The sequence below is a fragment of the Botryllus schlosseri genome, chromosome 2 (assembly GCF_051294905.1).
Source record: "Botryllus schlosseri isolate E-star chromosome 2, Bs_hap1, whole genome shotgun sequence".
NCBI lineage: Eukaryota > Metazoa > Chordata > Ascidiacea > Stolidobranchia > Styelidae > Botryllus > Botryllus schlosseri.
This window is the reverse complement of record NC_137237.1, coordinates 17,210,550-17,233,729: the sequence shown is the minus strand read 5'-3', so window position 1 is coordinate 17,233,729 and position 23,180 is coordinate 17,210,550. Positions and strand designations below refer to the sequence as shown.

Genomic DNA, 23,180 nt, shown 5'->3' with positions numbered 1-23,180 from the left:
CCTGCGAGGCCGGCGACGCAATAGTTCAAGCCAGCGACACACGACATCTTGCGCACGAGGCCTATTACAATTACCGATGCGATTGCTCAGGCCAACGGTTTTGTCGGGCGCACCAGTCCTGTTGGGGATGCGACTGATTACGCAAGCGATTATATCTTGCGCACATGGCCTCTTGTGTATGCAATTGTTAAGGCCTGTCGATGTCGCGATGAATCAGCAAGGATTGCCGCGCACGCTTGTAGCAATCAGCGATCTAATTTCGCTCGCGTACAAACGGCAAACTAACTCAGCAAGAGATCGCCTGATCGCGTACTGTACAGAAGACTCTCGTCGATTGGCAACACGCTTTTCGTTAATTGGCAACACGCTTCTCTATTTGGCAGCGCGTTACATTCTATAATACGAATTACGGGGCACGATGGATAGAGATGATGCGCGATTGGAAACAAACATGAAGAAAGGTGTGATTTCAAGTTCTTGATGGAGGGAGACTTTATCAAGGCTTGCTGTACCCGTGTATAATACGCAACCCCCCCTATTTTAGGGCAAAAAATCGGTAAAATTTTGCGCATTATACATGGAAAATTACGGGTAATCATTGCTTACCTCAAATTCATACGGAATCCCAGGCTTGAATCCGCTATTTGGTTTATCAACTTCAATAATATATGGTTCTTCGGTCAATTTACAATCCGTGTTAGTCGTAGATATCCGGATGCCTGTGATCGGATGGAATTTGATAACATATCGAAAATCATACTCGTCACACGAATAATATGAAACATAAAAATAATGCGTAACCAGGGGAGACAGGAAATGATCATGATCCCTCCCGTTTCTTTCGTAAATTGGTTTGGACAGATTGGTTCAGATTTATGTTCACACTTCGCGCGATTTAGTGTCAGATTTCCTGATTTTAATTTGGTGCCCTCCTCCCGAAACAAAATGAAAATAGCTACGCATGTGATATACAGAACTGAGCCTAAATATATTCGCAAATATGAGATAACAGTATATTCCTAGTTATCTCTTCAGACAGGTGGAGGCTGTTGGGATGCTTTTGTCTAGGAATGTGAGGGCCTATCAGGCACAGACATTTCGACGCCAGTCATCTTCGCGCCAGGACATACCGAGTCATATAAAGTATCAGACAACATGCGACTTGCCGAAGTACGTTCCCAGAAAGATCGTTGGCGAGAAAACCTTGGCACATACATCAACAAAGTAAATAATAACAATGGACCCGCCAGAAGTCAAACCACGAGGCCCTCATAAATAGTCTTCCTAACCGTGTGGCATGAAATATTCCATGCCCCACAAATTTTTCTAAGAAACCAGTTCCATCAGATCTGCTACCGGTAAATTTGCTCACATATGCGAATGACGAATTTGAAACTGTTAGACCGACTATAATATTGGCCCCGAAAGCACCCAATCTCTTGAAATTCAGTTTTGCATTGCTTGTGATGCCGCCTGCCTTCGATAGCTACTATATTATATCATGTCTGCGCGGCAAATTATGTGCGCAGTAAATCTGTGAAGTAAACACATCACATCGAATTTTGAAACTGGAAAATGAGTTTTTTCACGAAAAGGTATAGTATAGAAACCAATTAGCATCATCTATATATTTTGACCATGCCATCAGCACGATATCCAGGTATTTCGGCACAAGATTACGTGCGCAAAGTGCGTGTGCAGAATTCTGATATGGGAAATGAAAATGTCCAAAAACCTGTTGTCGCTTCCTCGACGGTTGCTGATACCTTCAACTTTTGAAAACTGAAGTGGCTGTAGCGAAAGCGGAGAGTTCCTGGATCTCCCATTACAACTACACATCCATTCGAATCTGTGCGCTATTAATGAGAGGAGAAATTGACTCTGCCAATACTGTATGGCACCTCACCTACCAAACCCGAAAATGACTGAATTCCCTGAAAGCCTGTATATGGAGTAGGTCCAGCTATTTCGCAATTGACCTTTCCGATTACAGGACCACCGTATGTATACCTGCAAGGAAACCATGATATTATAGGAAGAAAGGAAAGGAAAGGACGTAGTTTATTTTTGTCCTTGATGTTTTTGCGACATACACACCGACTCACGATAGACATACACACGATCTGTGCATATGCATACCATGAGTGCATGATATGCATACGCCGCTGCACAAGGAAGGTGCAGAAATAGCCTTGTATGGCTTTCGAAGTCTTGCACCACCCCTCCATGCTATCCCAGTAATGCATGAGCGCCAAGCAGGGAAGTCATGGATACCAGTGTTACTAATCAGGTCTTTGGTCTGACCCGGCCGGGGATCGAACCAACGACCTACCGATCAAGAAGCCGGACGCTTAACCATTACGCTATCTAGATCTGGATCCAAGAATTTCCACAGCTCGAATAGGCTTTTGAGAAATTTGAAAGTTGTTCATTGGCAAAATAGAAATGGCGATATATTATGGTCCAATGTAGCACATATTCTACTCTATTTATCATGCATTCATGTTATACTTATATGCAATGCATATGCAGGTTGGAGGAATAATAAATATTTTCATACGTGTAAGTTTCCGAATGGCACAAGATATACAATTCTACAACTACATGGACAAAACATTCAACATATGCCTTCAAATGCGCTTGAGGAGTTTGGAGTAGCAACAAAAATGATTGCCGACTACATGGGTGACTTTTTCAAAAAGGGATGAAGGCTGACGTGATCACGAGAGAACCACAGCTGAATGGCGGTTTAACTCATAAATCGCACACACGCATTGATATCGAATTGTACATCACCGTGGGGACTGGAGATGCAACAGGTGTTTTGTGACACGAAACCAGAATGGTGATAGTTTATACATGTGGGTCCTCGGCGAGCTACACATGTACGTACACAACCAACTTGCAATTTTCTTGCATTAGCCAATCTAGTTTAAGGTGTATTGGGTAGGGGTGTAGAATAAACATTCTAGGGGACATCAAATTACACTAAATTCTGCGACATGTGGCCGAATACAGTCAAGATAGTTTCACCGGGAATCTGCATTGAATGACAAGGTATGAAATACAGTCTTGGCATGCGGGAGTAAAATATCTTAGAACTCTGGAACTCACTTGCCACAAATCTTAACAGGAAATGGCTCCGATTCGGGATCCAAAAATTTCGGGACCGTGATTATTACTTCGAACTTTGGTAAAACTGCGAAAATGCAGAGCTCATTCGTATGCGTACACATCATCAAAATCGATCACGTCCTTAAGTACCATATTCCTTTACTTTGAATCCGGTGGAATACGTCTTGCCGGCGACAATTACTGCAATTTCCCATTCGCCTAGGGTAGTCTCGGCCATAAGTTCGAACTTGTCGCTCACCAATCCGAAACTCGGCTGCCTGTCTTGAAGTGCCATCAATTGTCGGTTTTCCGGATCCTCAGATATCGCATAACAATATCGATAAGCTTTCAGTAATTTTTAAACCAGTGGTTCAGTCAAACACATTAAAAGTAAATCCAATATCGATGCCACGGGGATGCTTAAATCATACTTACAATTATTGTGATCTTTTCAACCTGTAGCGAATTGATGAAACTTAATCAGTGTCTAGCTGTGGCGCATAATTTCGCAAAACAGGCACGACCTGGGAACGGGAGTAATGAGGCTATAACCATGCAATAAGTCAGTGGTCGGGAACCTATGGCTCGCGAGACAAATATGGCTCTTTTGGGCATAAGGTATGGCTCTTTGCGAGATTTTTAATTTTGTGCCTAATTTATCAATATTGCATCAACTTGTTGTAAAATCTTCATCACGACCAGTATAATTTTTGCTGTGGCAGTATAAACATGTCTTTGAGAAGTTAATACAGTGGCGTATTCAGGGTTGAGGTCTCAGCTCAGGCCCCCTTTTCAAAGTCCTCAAATTCAAATTGCTGTCGCGCCGGCGATCAACATCATTCCCGAATTCGATGTACCCGCCATGGCGGTGCCTGTATCACAATGCAGTTTTCAAATACTCATTGTCTTTCTGATCTACGGCCAGAAATGAACTGCTGTGGAGGTGACATTCACAATTACAAATCCAAATTACGAACAACGCCATAGCTATCCACGTTCTTGATGGATAACGTAGCTTTGTAGTCGCTGTTAAAATGTAGGCGTGTGGCTCAACGCTATGTAAATGTTACCGCCGAAATTTTTGAGAATTGAAAAGTCGAATCGGAATCAGTGCGACAATTACATTCTATTAATATCAGTTAATATAAATTTGATGATATTTTCGATTAATTGCGCTATCGCAGCTAAGGTATGGCCCGGCCGTGCCTCAGCTATGCCTCACCTCTCATGTCGCGCTTTATTTTCGAACAATAAATTGACAAGTTGCGTCATTTTGGTAGCAAAAATGTTCAAAATCTAGTAGACAGGTGATGCACTGCCCTACGTGCCAGCCCTGACCCCACCTCACTGACGCATCACACATTATAGTGGGTATGTATACTAATGTAAAGTGACCATGTTTGGATCCACCTACGCCCTGTCATCATTGGACCTCGCATTTAAGAATAGCACCAAGACGAACCTACGATCTCGTACCACTGACGGAAGTTTCAAATTTTGTATGAAGCTTATAACATCAACAATTATCAACAAGCAGACTACAAAGCCATCAGTAATACCATGAAACACCGCCACAAGACGCTTTAACTGTAAAAAGCGTGTAAAAAGTAGATTCATACTTTTACTGCTGTCTACGTCTGTTGGAAATCTAAATGTAAATTGTTTTAAGCTTTGAAAAATATCATATCCCTCTCAGTGCAGTACAATTTGAAATATATAACTTGAAAAATATCTATGTAACACAAGTTTCGCATACTCATTACTCAAATAAGGCAACCAGCATGACTAGTACGGTACGAGTTTTTACAGAGAAAATACGGTGGAAATGACGAATCCCATGTAGGAATTTTGAAATTGTGCGACCATGACGTCACGATTTTTCAATTGTGACGTAACAGTTGACATGTATGGCTCTTCGGGAGTTGAAATGGAAATATTGGGTCAATATGGCTCTTCGGTCGAAAAAGGTTCCCCACCACTGCAATAAGTGGTAAGAGCATAGTCGGTATTTAGGGACGGTGTGAACCCCTGAAAGTTTCTGGTTTGTGTGAACGTGGACTTTTTTGAAAGGTTCTATGTGAACGCGTATTGCTAATTCTAACCCTGCATTTCCGTGAAGTAATGTATTTATGTACAGTTGTAAACAATACCTAGCGATGACTCAGCCAACATTATGTCGTTGTTGTTGTCGTTGTTGTGGCATTCATGGTGTTTGTAGACTAGGCTAATATGGTCATTTATACTAGGCCAATTTTCTTCATTTGTATTCTGTAGATTTCCGGGCTTGTATAGCACGGCCCACTTTTAGGCGTTCATAAGATACCGCCGACACGGATGAGATGGAGAGGAGGAGCCTCGAACCCGCAAGCCATTGGTGTTGCAGCTCTGGATTATACCACTACGCTATCTCGCCACTAGCCCACATTTTGTTACATTGTTGAAGTGCAGGCTGAATTTCTAAGCATCACCAAATGTATCAACTGGAACAATAACGTGCTATAAAAATTACATAAATTCAATATCTTCCGTCGCTTTGCCAACAATTTCGACGAAGACTATAGCAAGGGAAGATACGCTTACGCCTTAATGGCATAGGTCTGACCGGACGATGTATTCGGCGCCAGCTACATTTATATTGATCGGGGTGAAAAAACGGTTTCTACATTTGCTACAGGTATTTCCTCAAAACAATTTTGGTGGATATATTATTTTCGAAGTGGTCTGGTGCGCTAGACCATAGTAATCAAGCACCATTAACCCCACATACATCTTCCTCAAAACAATCGCAGTAAGCCGTGAGATTTGCTTGTGTCCACCACACCATCGGACACTATGATATTACGATCTTGATGTTGTGTGACTGCGGCTCACATCATACGAGTCACCACATATTCAAAAATGGAAGCTGAATATTTCGAGCGAACTTTTCTAACAAAGCAAATACAATTTTTGAAATTGGCAAGGTTCATGCAGGTTTAGTGCTGAGTTTCTTTTCATGCTGCCAGACTCATGCAGAGGGTGCATGTGGTCCGAAGTTGAAAATTAGACCAAAGATGTTATAATGACGTGAAGAATTGTAATATACGAAATAGATTCATAGTGTAGAACAGGGGGGCGCAACAACAAGGGATTTTGAGCGGCCCTCAGAGAGTTTCTACCGTGAAAGTGAAATCTTAATCTGAAAGTATTGACAAATTTTATACGTCACAGCATGAATCCAAGTTTGCCAACCTGAGAAAGATGGTCATGAAACTACTTGTTCTGTCGGGTCCACATATATTTGCGAACAAATATTTTCGGCCATAAACATTAACAAGACAAGGCTGCGTTCTAATATAACTGATGTTCACGTCCAGTCTTTACTAAGGGTTTCTACATCCGACATGTAGCCAGATTTCTTAGAACTTGTTGACAACTTTGATCGGCCACAGATGTCTGATTGACTTCAACAGCTATTGAAGTATAATATGGTAATAAATTCAATAAATATACTGTTTTTTGTCTCTATATGTTTTAAACCTGAAGTTTACATACAATACGATTTATTCCTTGTATAGGTGGATAAATACGCGGTTAATGTTTCGATTCTGTAATCCGGCACGCCAAGAACTTCATTTCCAATATCAGGCCCGCCGACCGGAGAAGTTGCCTGCCTCTGGTGTAGAACCTACCAAGGTTCATTTGCGAATGCGAACCTACAAATTTCACACACCGAACGCGAACGTGCACACCATCCCTATCAGTTTTTCTACTCGAGGTGAAATAAAGTTAAAAAGTATTCCTGTAAATTTCCAGTCAATTACAAGTAAAAGTGGCGATTTCAAATATAGTAGAAATAAATGGTTGGAGAAGTACTCACGTAAATACTTTTCATAAGTGGATTTGGTCAATGTGTCGCATATTATTATTAGTAAATCAGAAATTAATTACTTTCAAAATCGCGGGAGGTATCTTCGAGATGATGCCAAATGACTGATGACTCCACTAATATAGAGCAATTTTCGAAATATATTCCCCGACCATGATCTAGGCGGCATTCCGACCAGTTAATATAACAATTTCACTCATAAAAGAGATACAAACCAATATCTAAATCAGTGGTTCTCAACCGGTGTGCCGCGGCACACTAGTGTGCCAATTGGACTGCTCATGTGTGCCGCGAGCAAATGTGGTAAAATAGGTCGAAGTATAACAAAAATCCACATTTTGAGTGTGTCATTGTTGGTTTTTCAATTTAATTTACTATATCAAGACACGCGATGTGGCGATGTGGCGAGATAGCGCAGTGCTATATTTCACGGCTGCAATACCAACGGGTTGCGGGTTCGAGTCCGACCGAGGACGACTTTGGAATTCCTACCTAAGTGTTGGAGGTTTATCTAGGCTCCTCCTCGCCATCTCATCCACGTACGCGGTGTCTCACAAAAAGCCTAGAAGTGGGCCGTGCTACAAGTCGGAATCAAAAATGCAGAAAATCGCACTGGTGTTAATGACTGTTGTAGTCGCTCTGAGCACAGCAAGGTATAGGGTCGAAGAATCTCATCGATCTGTGACGCAGCGTAACTTTCTACTACCCGGTCATGAATCAGACTGGGTGTGATACGCTAGTTTGCCCACATATAGTAGTATTTAGGACGGTGGTAGATAACTAAACTCGGGCAATTGGACCGTGATGTTGAGGTGTGACCGAATGTGTTCACCCGGGGCCTACAATAACTTATCGTAGGCCCCGGTTCACCTTTTACTTGTCACCCCATCAGAACCAGGGACAGAACAGGGACATGACGCAGGTTGATGGCCTTTTTCTGTTTCTATTTGTAGTCGTATTCTTCCCATGTCTTCGTCATCGATGATCATTTTACTCCATACCGATATTACATATTTTGATTCCGGAGATGCCAACTTATGGCACGGCCCACATTTTGTAAGACACTGTTTTTGCAGATAGGAGGACGAGAAGGAGCCTAACACCTAGGCAGGCATTCCCACCATAAAGAAATGAACTAATTTGGAAGTGATGTTCACGTTTACACATTAGAATTGCCAACATGGCCATTCAGATTGCGATTGTTAGGTAGCGCGCCAGCACTGCAGGTTAGGGCTCTTCAAAAATGACTTTTTTTCTGAAATCGTACTAGCTACTTGATAAAATTGTTAGGTTACCTAATTTAAGCCTACACACAAAATTTGGTTCAATTCCAGCCAGTGGCCGCTTTGCTACAGGAGAAGAAAGTTTCTATTTATTATGTAAAAACAAATAATAAAAAAATTGAAAATTTTCTGTTCACCCCATGAAAGTGTTATGCTGTCTATAGAAACGATGCTCACCAAATTTGGTTCAATTCCAACCAGTGGAAGCGAAGTTATTGCCGTCGAAAAATTTGGATTTGAACAAAATAGTATTTACGGTGAGCACAACTATAATAAATAAACAAAGAATCGGTCACCGTAAATACTATTTTACTCAAATCCAAATTTTTCGACGGCAATAACTCTGGAATTGAACCAAATTTGGATTTGGTTCAATTTCAGGGGGTGAACAGAAAATTTTCAAATTTTTTATCATTTATTTTTGTATAAAAAATAGAAACTTTCTTCTCCTGTAGCAAAGCGATTACTGGCTGGAATTGAACCAAATTTTGTGTGTAGCCTTAAATTAGGTAACCTAACAATTTTATCAAGTAGCCAGTACGATTTGACAAAAAAAGTCATTTTTGAAGAGCCCTACTGCAGGTAAAACGTAGGCTCAGTGCGCAACGTAATGTTGCAGGCGAAGCATTTGAGAATTGAGAAGTAAAGTTGATCAGATTATATCAGTTAACAAATTTCACCGACGCTGAGGTTTATTATCCCGGTTTGTTGGAACTACAATTGAACAGCGGCTGGCTGTCAGTAAGACTATTGAGGTTCTGCTATTCTCACAGGAGCTTACAAGACCTGCATGGAAATACGTTTGGCATCTGTATTTTTAGTGGCGATCGTGATTGGACTCTTTCACTCTTCGATGCGACGGTTGATTAAATCGACAATGAGATAGTGGGCAGACTTCATTGTCAAGTCAATCTTATGAAATTAACCTCAGCCTGAAGTTTAAACGAGATCTCAGCAGGCCAGTTATGTGGTAACAGAGGTAATAGCTGATAATTCAAAACCTCACACGGAATCAAAAAATGTTCTTATTCCTACCTGTTATAAAATTGTAAAGAAATGTTTGGGAAGAATTGAAAACGATCCCCATGTCAATTGACACCATCAGTAGACGTATTTGTGACATGTCCGCAGAGATAAACTGAAACTTAATTTCTTCTTTGAAGCAGAGAAAAGCCTACTTGAGTGCTCCGGAAAGGTAGAAGTCAGTGACCACCTATGTAAGACTGTTGTTGCTGCAATACGCATTCTGGGAGTTTGCCTTAGCTGTGAGCCAAAATATTTCAGAATCACTGTGCTCAGTGTGCTGGTGTGCCGCGAAGTATTTCCATTTTCAAAGTGTGCCGCGAGGTCAGAAAGATTGAGAACCACTGATCTCAATACTACTTTCTATTTTGCAAAAGCCAAATTTAAAATGTAAGTAGTTTTGCGTCAAAAACTGTTAGAAATAGTGTGAAAACATAAAAACTCGAGTGATTAGCGCAAGTACTCCCAAAGAGTAGAGTACTCCGTTACCACCCAACCTCCGTGTGTGACCTGGTCTGATATTTGACGGAACTTACCAGTTGATTTTCTGGAAGATTACCGTTCAACTGCAGGATCCTGAATGACACAGTCTGACCAGGATTGTACTGGGGTTTATCGGTATTGATGAACACTTGTATGTCTGAAACCAAAAAGAATTATTACCATCGTTCAAGATACCAATGCACGCTATGCGGTGCACGTTGGAAATGTTGTTGCTTACGAGGCGGGTGGATGGTGAGCAATTTTGTCGCCTTTATGCGCCGAATTGCCCCTTCTAACTCATATGAAGGTCAATAGTGACGTTGGCCACTCGAAATGAGTAGCCGCCTGCTAAATCGATATCCGGTATCTGAAAATTATATAAATTTGCCAATAAGAAAACATCATTCGTGTCAGGTCAATGGTATTCATATCATTGGTTAGTTTAAGGGCGCGGTTGTAGTCATCGGTATCGTGGGATTCCAGTCTTCTGTCGTTAAGTGTCTTACCTGCATTTTCAGACATGTTTCATCCTGATCTGGCGCGAGTAGAATATTATGGTGGTCGTATGTGAAAGACCCGTTGGTTTTATGAAGCGATATAGAAGCTTCGACTTCAAATCGATCATCGGAGTGGTTTCGGTGGACCGACAAGCATACTTCTTGTTCTGTTGCAGCGGTGACAGTTAACGGCGTCACTAGTATGTAATGCATGTGGTCGCTGGTGCCCGGTGTTACTTCATCGCAGCACAAGTCTGCTGTGTCAGAACTGCAAATACAAACGACACGTGGTCTTACATGGAGGTGGTAAACCGATTGGCGTCACTGATGGAAGGTACCGATAAACTATATACATATGGAGTAAAAGTAGCAACGAATAATTCAACTTTTGACTCTAGTAGTTTGGAAATGTCGGGTTTAAACAAGCCATTCGTGGTACAGAACTTCAGAATAACGCGAAACAATAACTTCATATTATTAATTTATTCGCTAAAAGCTTTTCGAAATAGTGTAATGGAGATGCGTCCAGCTCCTTGATCGGTGGGTGATGGGTTCGATCCACGGCTGGGTCAGACCAAAGACTCGAAAACTGGTATCCTCAGCTATCCTGCTAGGCGCTCAGCATCCACGAATAGCATGGTGGAGAAAAACGGGGGTGCAGACCAAGCGCGTAGCCAGAAAAAAATGGCTGGGGGGATTTTGATGAGGTAAAAGTATCCCCGATCTTTCTGGGATCGCACTTAGTGTTGGCAAAAACATATCTGCCTTGGTGTGTCTTTTGGCGCGGAAAAGCTGATGCCTAATAAATCAAACTACCGACGATAGTGCACATGAGATATCAATGACCCATTTCGCATACAAATGATTCTCGCTACTTTGCAGTCCGCAGCATCGATATTACGAATAAGCGAATTGGCATTGCAAAAGGACGGGATTTCTAATTATGAATGAGAAACTCCCTGGCTATACCGGTGATGAGCGTCGGAGCGGAGTCGGAGTGGATTCGGAGCGGAGTTTTGCCGATTTTGCGACAGTCGGAGCGGAGTCGGAGTTTACTACAGATATTTTTTCGGAGAATTTCGGAGTATTGTAACTTTTGTCTCCGATATCTTTGGATAGCTCTGACCAGAATACACTATTGATTATGATTACAAACCAAAACACAGACAGTTGACACCTTTTAAAGTTGTAATATGACGGGTAACATGCAAAAATGATTGCCAAGTGCATAAAAATCAGCCATCTGCACTGCAATTATGGACTGGAGAGTAGACAATACTATGAGGCCAACCATATTATCACGTGTACCATGTTGTACCATGTGTACCATGTACCACGCTTGCCACTGTTTCGGATACTTGACGAGACTCATCGGAGTAGCTCGGAGTCTGGGATTGAGCTCTTCGGAGTCGGAGGGAGTTTTCCTCGGACACTAAAGTTGTCGGAGGGATTCGGAGTCTCGAAAAGCACTATCCGCTCATCACTGCTGGCTACGCACCTGGGGTTTTATGCCTTCAGCGCTCTATTAATATCAGCCCGGGGTCTACGGCCTACGTAGGCCCCGTTCAGCCAGTCGAATTTGATCGTAAAATGGTGCGCTTTTAATCATCCACGTGTTATTGCAGTAAGAGCAATATGGGCGCATGCCGCCGCCTTATCAATAGAAATACATATCCCTAAGGTTTGAAATTCGATCCGCGATATGGTTGCACTCGACAAAGTCCGTCCAGCAATGAAGTTTATTGGAACATAGAAGGTTCCCGTTAAAACTAATCGAATAAATTCAGAATTTGCGCCACCGAGAATCTCGTGTTGCATTAATTTTGACAACGTAATTCAACGCCGAGCACTGCACAATGCGCAGTATTAATAACAAATGAAACACTAGCAAGTGACACCGATGGAATACGAGTGTATAAATCTGACGAGAATAAGAAGCCTACAGATGATAGCAAACGAGAATGTGCGCATCTAATCAGTAATTCCTCAACTTGCGTACAGCACATTGGGGTTCCAAGCAGACATGGGGTGATTACTTCATGAATGTAATCGATTGCGATTACGATTACTCCTGAATGACGCGATTACGATTACGATTACGATTACAGCAAAATCAGGAAGTAGCGGATTACGATTACGATTACATTGGAAAAGTAATCACGATTACCCACGATTACATTTATTTTGCATCTTAGAAGTTATATTGGAAGACAATTATGGATTGCGCTGAAAAGGCCTAATGAGATAACAAGCTTCCATTAATAAGATGCGTCATTTGCTTGTTACGTCATAATGTAAATATTGGCCATTTTTATAGTGGACGATTTATCGCACCCAACGATTTGCATTCTTGCCAGGTCCATGACTGCCGCACCCCAGATTTCCCAATAGGGTGGGGAGCGAGCTCGAAGGGGACTCAAAAGTATTTCGTAAACCAACATAAATTATGGAGTATTTTCGAGAAATTTATCTAACTTGAAAATTGTGTTTTTTCAAGTTGTAAAATTATGCCATATTTGTGTAAATGCTTTCGAAAAACATTTTGTATGAGCCTATACGGAGAATTGCCACCCGACTTAGCCGACATACATCGATATAGGAGGGTTGGAACCCCTCAAAATAGTCGGTTCAACAGTTATATTAAAGATATCTCGTCAAAGGAGCTATATTTACCCAATATTTTCAATTGTCAATGTCAATCCACATTCGTGACGTCATTGCATAAAAAAAGAAATAATAAAAAGACATGTTTTAAACAAGGGCTGTAAACAGGGGCCTTCTTATAAACATGTTCGCTTTAAATTGATTTTTGTTTTAAAAGTAACCCTAATTTATAGTAATAGGCATTTAGGTTACAGCCAATACCGTGCCACGTCACACCAAAAGACATATGCAGTTTCGACCAACACGCGACTTCACGAAGTGTGCTACTAAAGAAAGACCTTGGCCGAAACTTAGGGTATGTGCCCAGCCCATTGTCAATAGCCGCGCTGGGTGGGCGTGACTATAGTCTGGTCCTTCCAATCTGATCCCACAATGCAAATGCCACTCCCGGACACCCATAGAGCATTAAAGACATGACAATATGTGTGTGCGTCTCACGAAAGTTTTTTCTTTTAGTCTGCTACGTTTGGGATACAATAATATCTTTTGATTATATTACAGACCAGAGGCCATGAATTAACAAGATACACTAAAGTAATTATAACAAGATACCAGACGTAGATCTGACCATCGTGGGCAGAGAGAGGATTAAAGATTAATAATAATATAATAATGCAATTACCAATGTTATTGACGACATTTAGTCTTCAAGTTGAAAATATCACCCTATGGGGGCCAAAGACCAACGTTTAGACTGGGGACGAATTGCTGTTTTGGTTCTGATTCTAGCTATATTCCACGCTAACATGATATATAAGCGCATGGCTTTGACGGCAGTAGAGTCATATGAGGATAAGATTAAGAGAATATAAAACTCTGCCTTCAACTTAATACTGATAATGTACTGCAAGCTGCCGTTACGAAAAACGGCAAAAACGGCTCGGTTATGATATATATCAGAAGCTGTTGATATTTAATGCTTCGTTTTATTTGACGAGTACAAAATTTCAACTCTTTGTCCGGTGTACGTACGTACTACATAGGCCTACTCATAGTGTCCTATATGGTGTCGACACAAGCAAATCTCACGGCTCAGTGAAATTGTACACGTCACAATTTCCATTTGGCTACAGGCAATTTGACGGTCATTTTTGACGAGCTTGCCAAGCATTAAATTTGGTAAAATGGGTATCAATCGAAAGCTGACTCTCCACTGATGACGAAAATATAAATTTTATTCCGCTCGTGGCCCTGGAACTCCCACAATCAGCCTCGAATTTTTCATCGTTATGGAGATTGGCATTGGGACGCAACAATGCTGTCTCGCGAAACGAGAGAGTAACGAGAGAGTAACTCTCTCGTTTTGCCAGACAGCATTGTTGCGTCCCAATGCCAATCTCCCGTTTCGCTAGACAGCATTGTTGCGTCTCAATGCCAATCTCCATAACATTGAAAAATTCGAGGCTGATTGTGGGGGTTCCAGGGCCGCGAGCGGAATAAAATTTATATTTTCATTGTGGGGGTTCCAGGGCCGCGAGCGGAATAAAATTTATATTTTCGTCATCAGTGCAGAGTCAGCTTTCGATTGATACCAGTTTTACCAAATTTAATGCTCGGCAAGCCGGTCAAAAATGACCGTCAAATTGCCTGTAGCCAAATGGAAATTGTGACGTGATACAATTTCACTGAGGCGTGAGATTTGCCTGTGTCGACACCATATAGGACACTATGGCCTACTGCTCGGTCAATCAGCAACGGTCAAACTGCGTTTAACTAAGCATAACCAAACATCAATGCACAAGTTACTATTTTAAACTAGGCAAAGTGGTGATTAATTATCCTGCTGCGAGGTACTATGGCGTGTGGAACGTGTTGATAAGCTGATAAACAGCACGGTGGGTGTTCTTACAATCACACTAATGCACGTACATTCAATATCTATTTACTGTGGATACTTCTTACGCAATGACTAGCAAAGCTAATAGGCTACTTCTGACGTAATAATGAGCAATGGCATTTGAAAATCAGACGCTTATGCTATCACGTAACTGGTATAACATCTCTTCCTTGTTCTCAAATATTCATTTCATTTCATAGTCCTTGTACAAATAAAAAGTAATCGTACTTTCACAAAGAAATCGATTAGATATGGGAAGTAGTCGATTACGATTACGATTACTTCGGAATTTTTTTGAATGTAGTCGATTGCGATTACGATTACTTGAAAATGCTGTAATCGTCGTAATCGATTACGATTACTAATCGCGATTACCCCATGTCTGGTTCCAAGTTCGACATCGCGACAATTGTTTGCTCATTATAACTACGTTTGAGCTGGATTGTTGCATTTCCCAATAAAAGTTGGCAAAGCCTTGTTAAAGTAATGAATATGCGCACTTTGCGCTGGAATGACTTTCAATTCGCAGGCATACACAAACACACTGTCCTATTTCGCGCTCCAAGCCTCCAATGAAAGAGCCTATCACGGACCTAACTCAAGAATTATTTTGTGAACGAATGTGGTCGCTAATACAATTTAAGAGAAGGAGAACGTGTATTCGCTCGTCTGGTCGAGAGCAGACTTGGACAACTAGAAAATTTTCAGCTTTTCTGAATTAGATTAGAATTAGAATTAGAGCTCCACAGTTTTTTTCAAACTAGATTAGAATTAGAATTAGAGCTACACAGTTTTTCCGAATTAGATTAGAATTAGAATTAGAGCTACACAGCTTTTCTCAAATTAGATTAGAATTAGAATTAGAGCTACTAAGCTTTTTCCAGATTAGATTAGAATTAGAATTAGAGCTACTTAGTTCGCAGAAACTTGGAAATTGAATGAAATTGTATATGGGAAATGAATACAGCAAAATGCAGTTCACATCAAATCACAGTGCGTGGTGCAAAAGGCCGTGAGGCGATAAGCGCCACATATTTTTGTTTAATAAACAACAACAACAGTGCATTCCCATAACCATGAGAATGGTTAACTTCTGTACACCAAGCTTGGCTCGATTTTTACTATACTTTAATGAAATATTACTTCTTTTATGGTAACCGTGGGCATCGCCCAGTGGCGGCTCGTCCTATAGGGCAACTGGGGCATTGCCCCACTTAAAATTCTGTTCAATAACAATTTAACCATTTATAGCCGCACAGCAATCAATATATACCGAGATCACAGCGAAACCCGCGTTCTTCTTGTGCTTTCGCTTGCAAATGCCCATTGCCCATACATAGCGAAGTCTCTGCGAAAATCGAATTCTCTTCTGCGTTTTCGCTTTGTGAATGCCTAGCCGGGGCTTGCCCCGGTAGCGCTCATAACAAGCTTTCACTATCTATTCTCTCAAAGCCGCGCACAATAAAGAAACGGTGATTTACTCTCTCCTATTCGTAAAATGGCCGAGCAACCGGGGCAAATATGCCTGGTCGCCGCTAAGGTGTGATGTAACAATCGTATCTATATCTGAACTCGGTTACCGTAATATGCGTTGAGTCGACCTTTGCTGGTATAGGTCGATTTTGACGGTGTTTCGCACCATGATAATTCTTGAAACTTGGTGTGATATGTCGTGAAGGTAGTATTTAACACTGCTCCAAGTTTCAGGCTTGCTACTTAAAGATAAGGGTAGTATTTTCGATTCCGAAGTTCAGTGTGTGCTGATCTATCATGTACATTGTACAGCAAACAGATAATTTCGTTTCCAAAGTCGAGTGAGAGCTGACTCTTCATTTATCGCTAACAGATTTACGCAAAAGCCGTTATTGGTCTCTATTGATTTTAACGATGTTCCATACCTAGATCTGTCATGAGCTTTTGTACGGTATGTCTTGATTTTAGTATCGAAGGCGGTGCCAAGTCTTAAAGTTGACACTCAATGATTGAGGCAGTTATTTCGTTTTCGAGGTCGAGTATGGTAGAGATGCGCGCTGATCTGATACTTAGCCTACCTTCATCATTGCGGATCTCACGCAAAAGCCGGTGTCGGTCTGTGCTAATCTAGTCTGCGTTCCATAACGAGATCGGTGATGATATTTCCATTGGTATATCTCGATGATCGCATGAAACAGCTAAGATTCTCGGTTTGCATTCAAATATTCACATAATTTTATGTTCGCCAATGTCCATTTCACTGTGAAATTGTGGCCTTCAAACCATTTGCTTGCAATCCCCTGTCAAATGCGATAGCTATTTCATTTTCGATGTCGGCTAACAGCTGATCATTCGATCAGCCTATTCCTCGATCTATTTTACTTAAAGTTCGGTGTTCGTCTGTTTGTATTGATTTTGACAGTGTACCATGCCGGAATGGGTTATGAGATTGCGTATGCTACTTTTCAATGATTTCTTGCAACAGTATACTAAGTTTACGGCTTTCATTCATGTATTTATTGATAAATATATTTTCCAACGGCGATGTCGCAGCAGACTTATAGACAGTAAGTCGTATGTGTTGTGTCACAGTGTCCAGTTTCAAGGCCAAAATGTCCTATGTTGTTCCGAGATCGAAGTTCCGAGGCTGCTGTCCTTAGTTCTTCAAAGACCATTCAAATTGATGTTCTGGATTCAATATGACAGGCCCAATCTATGAGATAACAATGGCGTATGTGTCCGAACTTGTTGACCTTTCCAGTTAGGCTTACGCAATCTCTCGAGTTCTAGTCATTGGAATTAGTCAGGTCAAGTCAAGTGCGAACATGAATCGTATTGAATCTTTGCTCCGTACGTAGTTTACGCAGTTGCCTTTAGAGCGAAAATTAGAGGTCTAGAAGTTGTCCAGTCCATTGATCCAATCGTACGCCGAATTCCTCCGCTTTGGTTGCCTATCACCTGGTCGTAACCACCAGCTCAGTGGTCGTAACACACCAGGATCGTGTACGAAACACTTTCGGACGGGCTTAGAAAAATTAGGGCCTATCGATTTGCGTAATCTCTAACTCTACCATGAAATCATAACGCATGCTACTAAGGATGACCTGATGATTGATTCGTGGCATAGGGACGATTATTAGTTCACGTACATTTTGTAAAATAATCCTTTGATTAAAAAAAAAATGAATAAAACATTTGTTACCACACCGGCTCAACGGCAAACCTCTCGCGGCACCTACGTTAAAATCAATGTTGTCGGGAAATTCACGTGACCATCATAAAGTTACTTTTTTACGTTGGAAAACGCCATTGTGACGTCATGTTGATAAAAGTCGCTCGCAGCCCTTGCCCCACCACCCGATATTGTCACGAGCCGCCACTGGCATCGCCCATGTTAGTCAGAATGGCGATGTACTAACGTAAGGTTTTAGAAACTAGAATGTTGTTCGCAGACTACAAGCTACTCTAGCAGGCTATTGTTCGTCATAATATCTACTATGACTGCACGGTGTAAGTAAGGAGATGGCGGCTTGGCACTGGATTTCCCTGCGCAAGAGGGATATTCTTTTTAACTCACTGCAATAGTGCAATATGCCTCGGACAAAGAGGAATTTTCAGGAAAACAATAATTAGATTAGAACTAGAATTAGAGAATACGGACATTTCACAAATTAGATTAGAATTAGAATTAGAGCATAAGAACATTTCACAAATTAGATTAGAATTAGAATTAGAGCACGGAAGCATTTCACAAATTAAATTAGAATTAGATTACTGGCATTTCGCTCTAATTTAGTGAAATTAGACAACTAGAATTATCTAGTTGTCCAAGTCTGGTCGAGAGAGGAGATGGTGTTTCTCAGCGCAAGCGTGTCGAAATCGACGTTGTAAACGAGGTCGCTTCGATTGTCTGATTACAATTTATGGGGGCGTTTTAAGCATTAGTTCGTTGTCGCCAACAAAGCTGCATATTCAAGTATTCGCGCTCCTAGTGGTTAAAGGTAAATAGTTTGCATTTACGCGCTATCACGGACTGGCTAATTGACAGCGTTTAATCCTATTGTATATGGGATGGCCGCCACACCATAAAAGTGTCATGGGGTGGCTGCGCCACCCCGCCACCCCGTAACTCGGCGCTTATGCTTGCATATATTACTATTACTTTTTGTCCTCTCTCAACCCACGCGATCAGATTTACCGAGAGATTTGATAGAATTGGTTTCACATCAATATCAAAGGTATTGGCTAACGTACGGCGGTCGTTCTAGGCTTGGGTTTTATCGCGTCCGATCTTTTTGAGTCCACATTTGGCGCAGTCCCATGTTATCCCAAACTTCATATGTCTTGGTGTGTCCTAGTGGGGAAATTGCCGGCACGTTAGAGTATATGTAACAGTACTTACCATTTGCTGCATACCTTTTCAAAGACAACTCCTTTGCACATTAATACCAACGCAAAAATTAAAAGTGGCCGAAACATAATATTTCTTGAAATGCTACTCCAATGTTTGCTACATGCCATCAGCAAATTGACTTGCAAGTGCGCGTTGACATTACGAAGCCGATGTGATACAAATTGAATCGGTACTTGATATCCGGCGATTGAATGATTATTACGAAACCCTGGTTTCAAGAAAGTTCGTCGCTTCAGCTGATTTAAACCTTTATGCAAATTGTTTGACCTTTTCCAGCTGCTTAGTGGGTCGCAGACTGTTCAACGATGAATGGATAGTCATTATTCAGCTACCTGCAACACTAAATCGCTGGTCAACTGGTTCTCTTTGAATTGCCTGATCATTTGAAATTAGATTACACTGTGCAACAATTTTGAAGGGAAAATTTGTTGACTTTGATTTTGCACTTGATTTAGGCTAATTTTGGCGTGCTGATTCCAAAAATACCGTTGGTTTTCTTTCATCACGTCTAGTTTTTGCTCTACGCCATATGCCCAAAATATGCAAATTTTCACGAATTTAGCCGTAACACTTTTCTATACCCTATAAAATCCACACTTTTACCACATAAAAGTTAAGTAGCCAAGGGCTCAATTGAATTATCAAGAAAAAAGGTATACTGGTATCGACCTAGGCCGATGCTTTCAATCATTTTTGGTTAGAGGATGCAATTATCCGAGGATATTTCACAAGAAAAATAAATATTACATTTACTATCAGCTATAGGTCCAACGCCCCATTTAGCTTATCCAGTCGAACTTGAAACTTCTATACGCTCGATAATCTGGATCAAGATGAAGATCTTAGAGATAGCAGGAACTTTCAACATCCTTACGATGTGAGAAAAGATTACTTGGCAAGGTAGAGAAAGTATCTCACTTTCGATCAGGAGAAACAGCCTTTTCTTCGTAGGCCTACTTTCGGTAGCTTTGTGTATGGCCGTGATACTAGCATTGGCGTGATACTGTTACCATGGGTTACTGGAGAAGTTAGGAATCCCGATTTACAACTCAAGTGAATGGCAGATGCCTACAGGTAGCTCAAAAAGAATCTTAAGTGTGGCATTCGCCAAAATGCCAACGTCTTAAAAGCAGTAACAATTGCACACTCAGTTATTCTTCGTGAATTATACAGAAACATTCAATTGATGAAATATCAAGATTGGATCATATGTGTCAGCTTTGAAATACTGTGTTTTCTTTGTGGTCAGACAACAAGGATGCACATGCACATGTAACCCTGATACACATGTGCCACGGTCATTTGTTTATGTCGGACAACAGACATTTAAAAAAAAGCTAAATTATGTATATAATTTCCCTGAAAACCTTGACATAGTGAGAGATGGATGAGGAGAAATTGTCTCCCAACATCTGAAGATGATGGGAATAAGGTACCAGAGTAGATGGGAGCTTACATATGTTAACTCACTATTGCTCGAGTATATCAAACTAGACAACCTATAGAATTATTGGTCATTAGCGTAAATTTGGACCCTGAAACTCGCACTTTATTTGTCCTGTAGCAGCAATATCAGTTTAGATCAGTGGTTCTTAACCTTGCCCCCAGCGCCCCCCAGGGGGCGCTGGCGATTTTGAAGGGGGGCGGAAACGCTCAGGGGGCGATATGGGGGGCGCTGGGCTCAGGGGGGCGGTATGGGGGGCGCTGGAGAAAAATGGCTTCGCAGTAGATGATGTGTTGATGGGACATATCCTTAATGAGTATTCAGAGCAAATTAACACCGAAAACTTCGTCACATATAGCCTTCAAAATACATATAGGTTTAATTGTCCATGGGCGCCTAAATGACTGACACCGAATGTTCCTGTCTTGGCAATCTGAACCCCAGAAGACGAATTCCATCTGGCAGGGAAAAATTATATGTCAGTGAAAAAATACCAATCTGAAATCGTGTGCGTCTTTTAGTTTAGTACGATTCAGTGTCGGGATCAAGTCACTACCTTCGAGTCACGAGTCACTTCGAGTCATTGCACATTTTGACTCGAGTCAAGTCAAGTCAGTCGATTTTTGGAGGTGTCTCGAGTCAAGTCAAGTCACTCGATTTTTGGAGGTGACTCGAGTCAAGTCGAGTCAAGTCAAGTCAAGTCAAGTCACGAGTCAAGTCACAATTCAAGTCATGTTGCCTTTTCGACGTAAACGGCATGTTTACGTCATTGCATTTTGCTAGCTGTCTGAAATACAGATTGAGTGGTCATTGATTCTAAACCGATGAACGAATATAGAGTTAAACATACAAGCAAGAAGCCGTTGTATCGCTCGCATATAGGCCTACGTAGAACTGGTAAACTACGCAAGTGATTGCATATAGCCTCAGTTTATACAGTTACCAGCCAAAATAGAGAATAGAAAAACGAATTGATAAGATGCAATAAATTACCCATTTACAAATTGATATGATACAATTCGAGCTTGTGCCGATGGTTGAGAACTATATAAACTCTATCCAATTTCAATGAAACAAGAGGTTAGGTTAAGGTGAGAACAGATTACAGAAATATATATTAAATTACTTTACTACTAGTTTACGACGACATAAGCTCTCACGGTTCAGACCAGCAGTTCGCGAACAATCCGAACATATGCAAGATACAGTGATTATTGACACCGATTACTTGATGACTTGAAATTGACTCGTGAATTTCGCTCCGAGTCACGAGTCAATTCACATTTCTGATGCGCCGAGTCAAGTCAAGTCAAGTCATTTTAGCAAAGTGACTCGAGTCAAGTCAAGTCATACGAAAAAAGTGACTCGAGTCTGACTTGAGGCAAGTCATGACTCGAGTCATCCCAACACTGGTACGATTGGGCGACAGGGGTATTCCTGTTGGGCGATATCCCCGTTGAGCGATTCTATATTTTTTGATATTGCAGACAGGGGGTCACGAAATAACATCATGCAACGAAGTCATACCGACGGGTTCGCCCGCCCGAATATGTTTAATTATTAGTAACGGGCCCTACAGTTTCCAGGAAACCTCACAATCTCCGCTTTAAGTTTTGATGAGTCTGCGCACACTCAACAACTCACTGCGCTGACCCTTGGACAACAGTGCGTAACGACTAAAAAAAGGTAATAACTCCGGATTTATTGTGCGCAACGTAGATTTTCTGTGCGCAGAGACCGTGTCAGCACTGCGCACGTGCGCAGCTTAGAGGGCACATTGCATCTCACTCAGCTCTACCGGTAAATGTGTTTACGTGAGCAGAGAGAGGATAAAAATTGATCTCAATTTACATGCAATTCCCGATGATATTGACCAATTCAATCTTTAATTAGTGAAATTTTTCGCACTTCACGCGGCTAGGCGAGAATAGCTGCCTCAGTAAATGGACACCCAATGTAGATACCTAATAGGCTATCAGCAAATAGCGGACAGCCTTATGGGAGTATGGGAGTGAAGTCCCCCGGAAGTTTGGTTTATCACCCGATGGGGGCCCAGGACCAACGTTTCTTGTTTGGGGGGGGGGCTGACGAAGCGCTGTTTACGGCCCTGGTGACGAATAATTGTATCTTCAGGCACGCCCGAATATGTTTAATTATCAATTACGTACCTGTTATTTTCCTATACAACAGCTCACTCAGAGCTACTGGTAAATCTGATTACGTGGGCTGAGAGGATAAGAAGTTTATAGCGATGTGATTACCAACTATTCATTCATGCATTATAGAAAATTTTGGTACCTAGGGCGACCAGGCCACACAAACTTTGCTGACCATCGAAATCCGTACGCCATGGGATTCGTGGGGGCGAAGCCCTCAGAAATTTGGTTTATCACGCTATGGGTGCGCAAGGCAATCGTTTTGAGGGGGGTTGACGAAGTGCTGTTACGGCCCTCCCTCTTACTCATTGTCTTTATTACATTACTGACAATATGAAGTTGGGGGGCGCTGGAGCACAATAATTTTTAAAAGGGGGCGCTGGAAGAAAAAAGGTTAAGAACCACTGGTTTAGATCAACCAAAT

At 41.5% G+C, this 23,180-nt stretch overlaps 1 protein-coding gene across 2 annotated transcripts in view; it reads right to left on the bottom strand.

Moving 5' to 3' along the window:
- Nucleotides 1–19,332, bottom strand: part of LOC145433879 (murinoglobulin-1-like) — a 62,997-nt gene extending 43,665 nt beyond the window's left edge. Inside the window, exons 1-10 of one of the 2 annotated variants that reach the window (XM_080311132.1) lie at nucleotides 19,145–19,332; nucleotides 10,278–10,536; nucleotides 10,010–10,138; nucleotides 9,825–9,928; nucleotides 3,550–3,570; nucleotides 3,265–3,430; nucleotides 3,115–3,199; nucleotides 1,911–2,010; nucleotides 1,736–1,856; nucleotides 607–719 (exon numbers count right to left, since the gene is read on the bottom strand). In XM_080311132.1, coding sequence (XP_080167258.1) covers nucleotides 607–719; nucleotides 1,736–1,856; nucleotides 1,911–2,010; nucleotides 3,115–3,199; nucleotides 3,265–3,409 — 564 coding nt within the window. In that variant the 5' untranslated portion in view covers nucleotides 3,410–3,430; nucleotides 3,550–3,570; nucleotides 9,825–9,928; ... (1 more) ...; nucleotides 10,278–10,536; nucleotides 19,145–19,332. The remainder of the gene's footprint in view (nucleotides 1–606; nucleotides 720–1,735; nucleotides 1,857–1,910; nucleotides 2,011–3,114; nucleotides 3,200–3,264; nucleotides 3,431–3,549; nucleotides 3,571–9,824; nucleotides 9,929–10,009; nucleotides 10,139–10,277; nucleotides 10,537–19,144) is intronic. The other variant, XM_080311131.1, reaches the window with a different exon arrangement.
- Nucleotides 19,333–23,180: the final 3,848 nt, after the last annotated feature.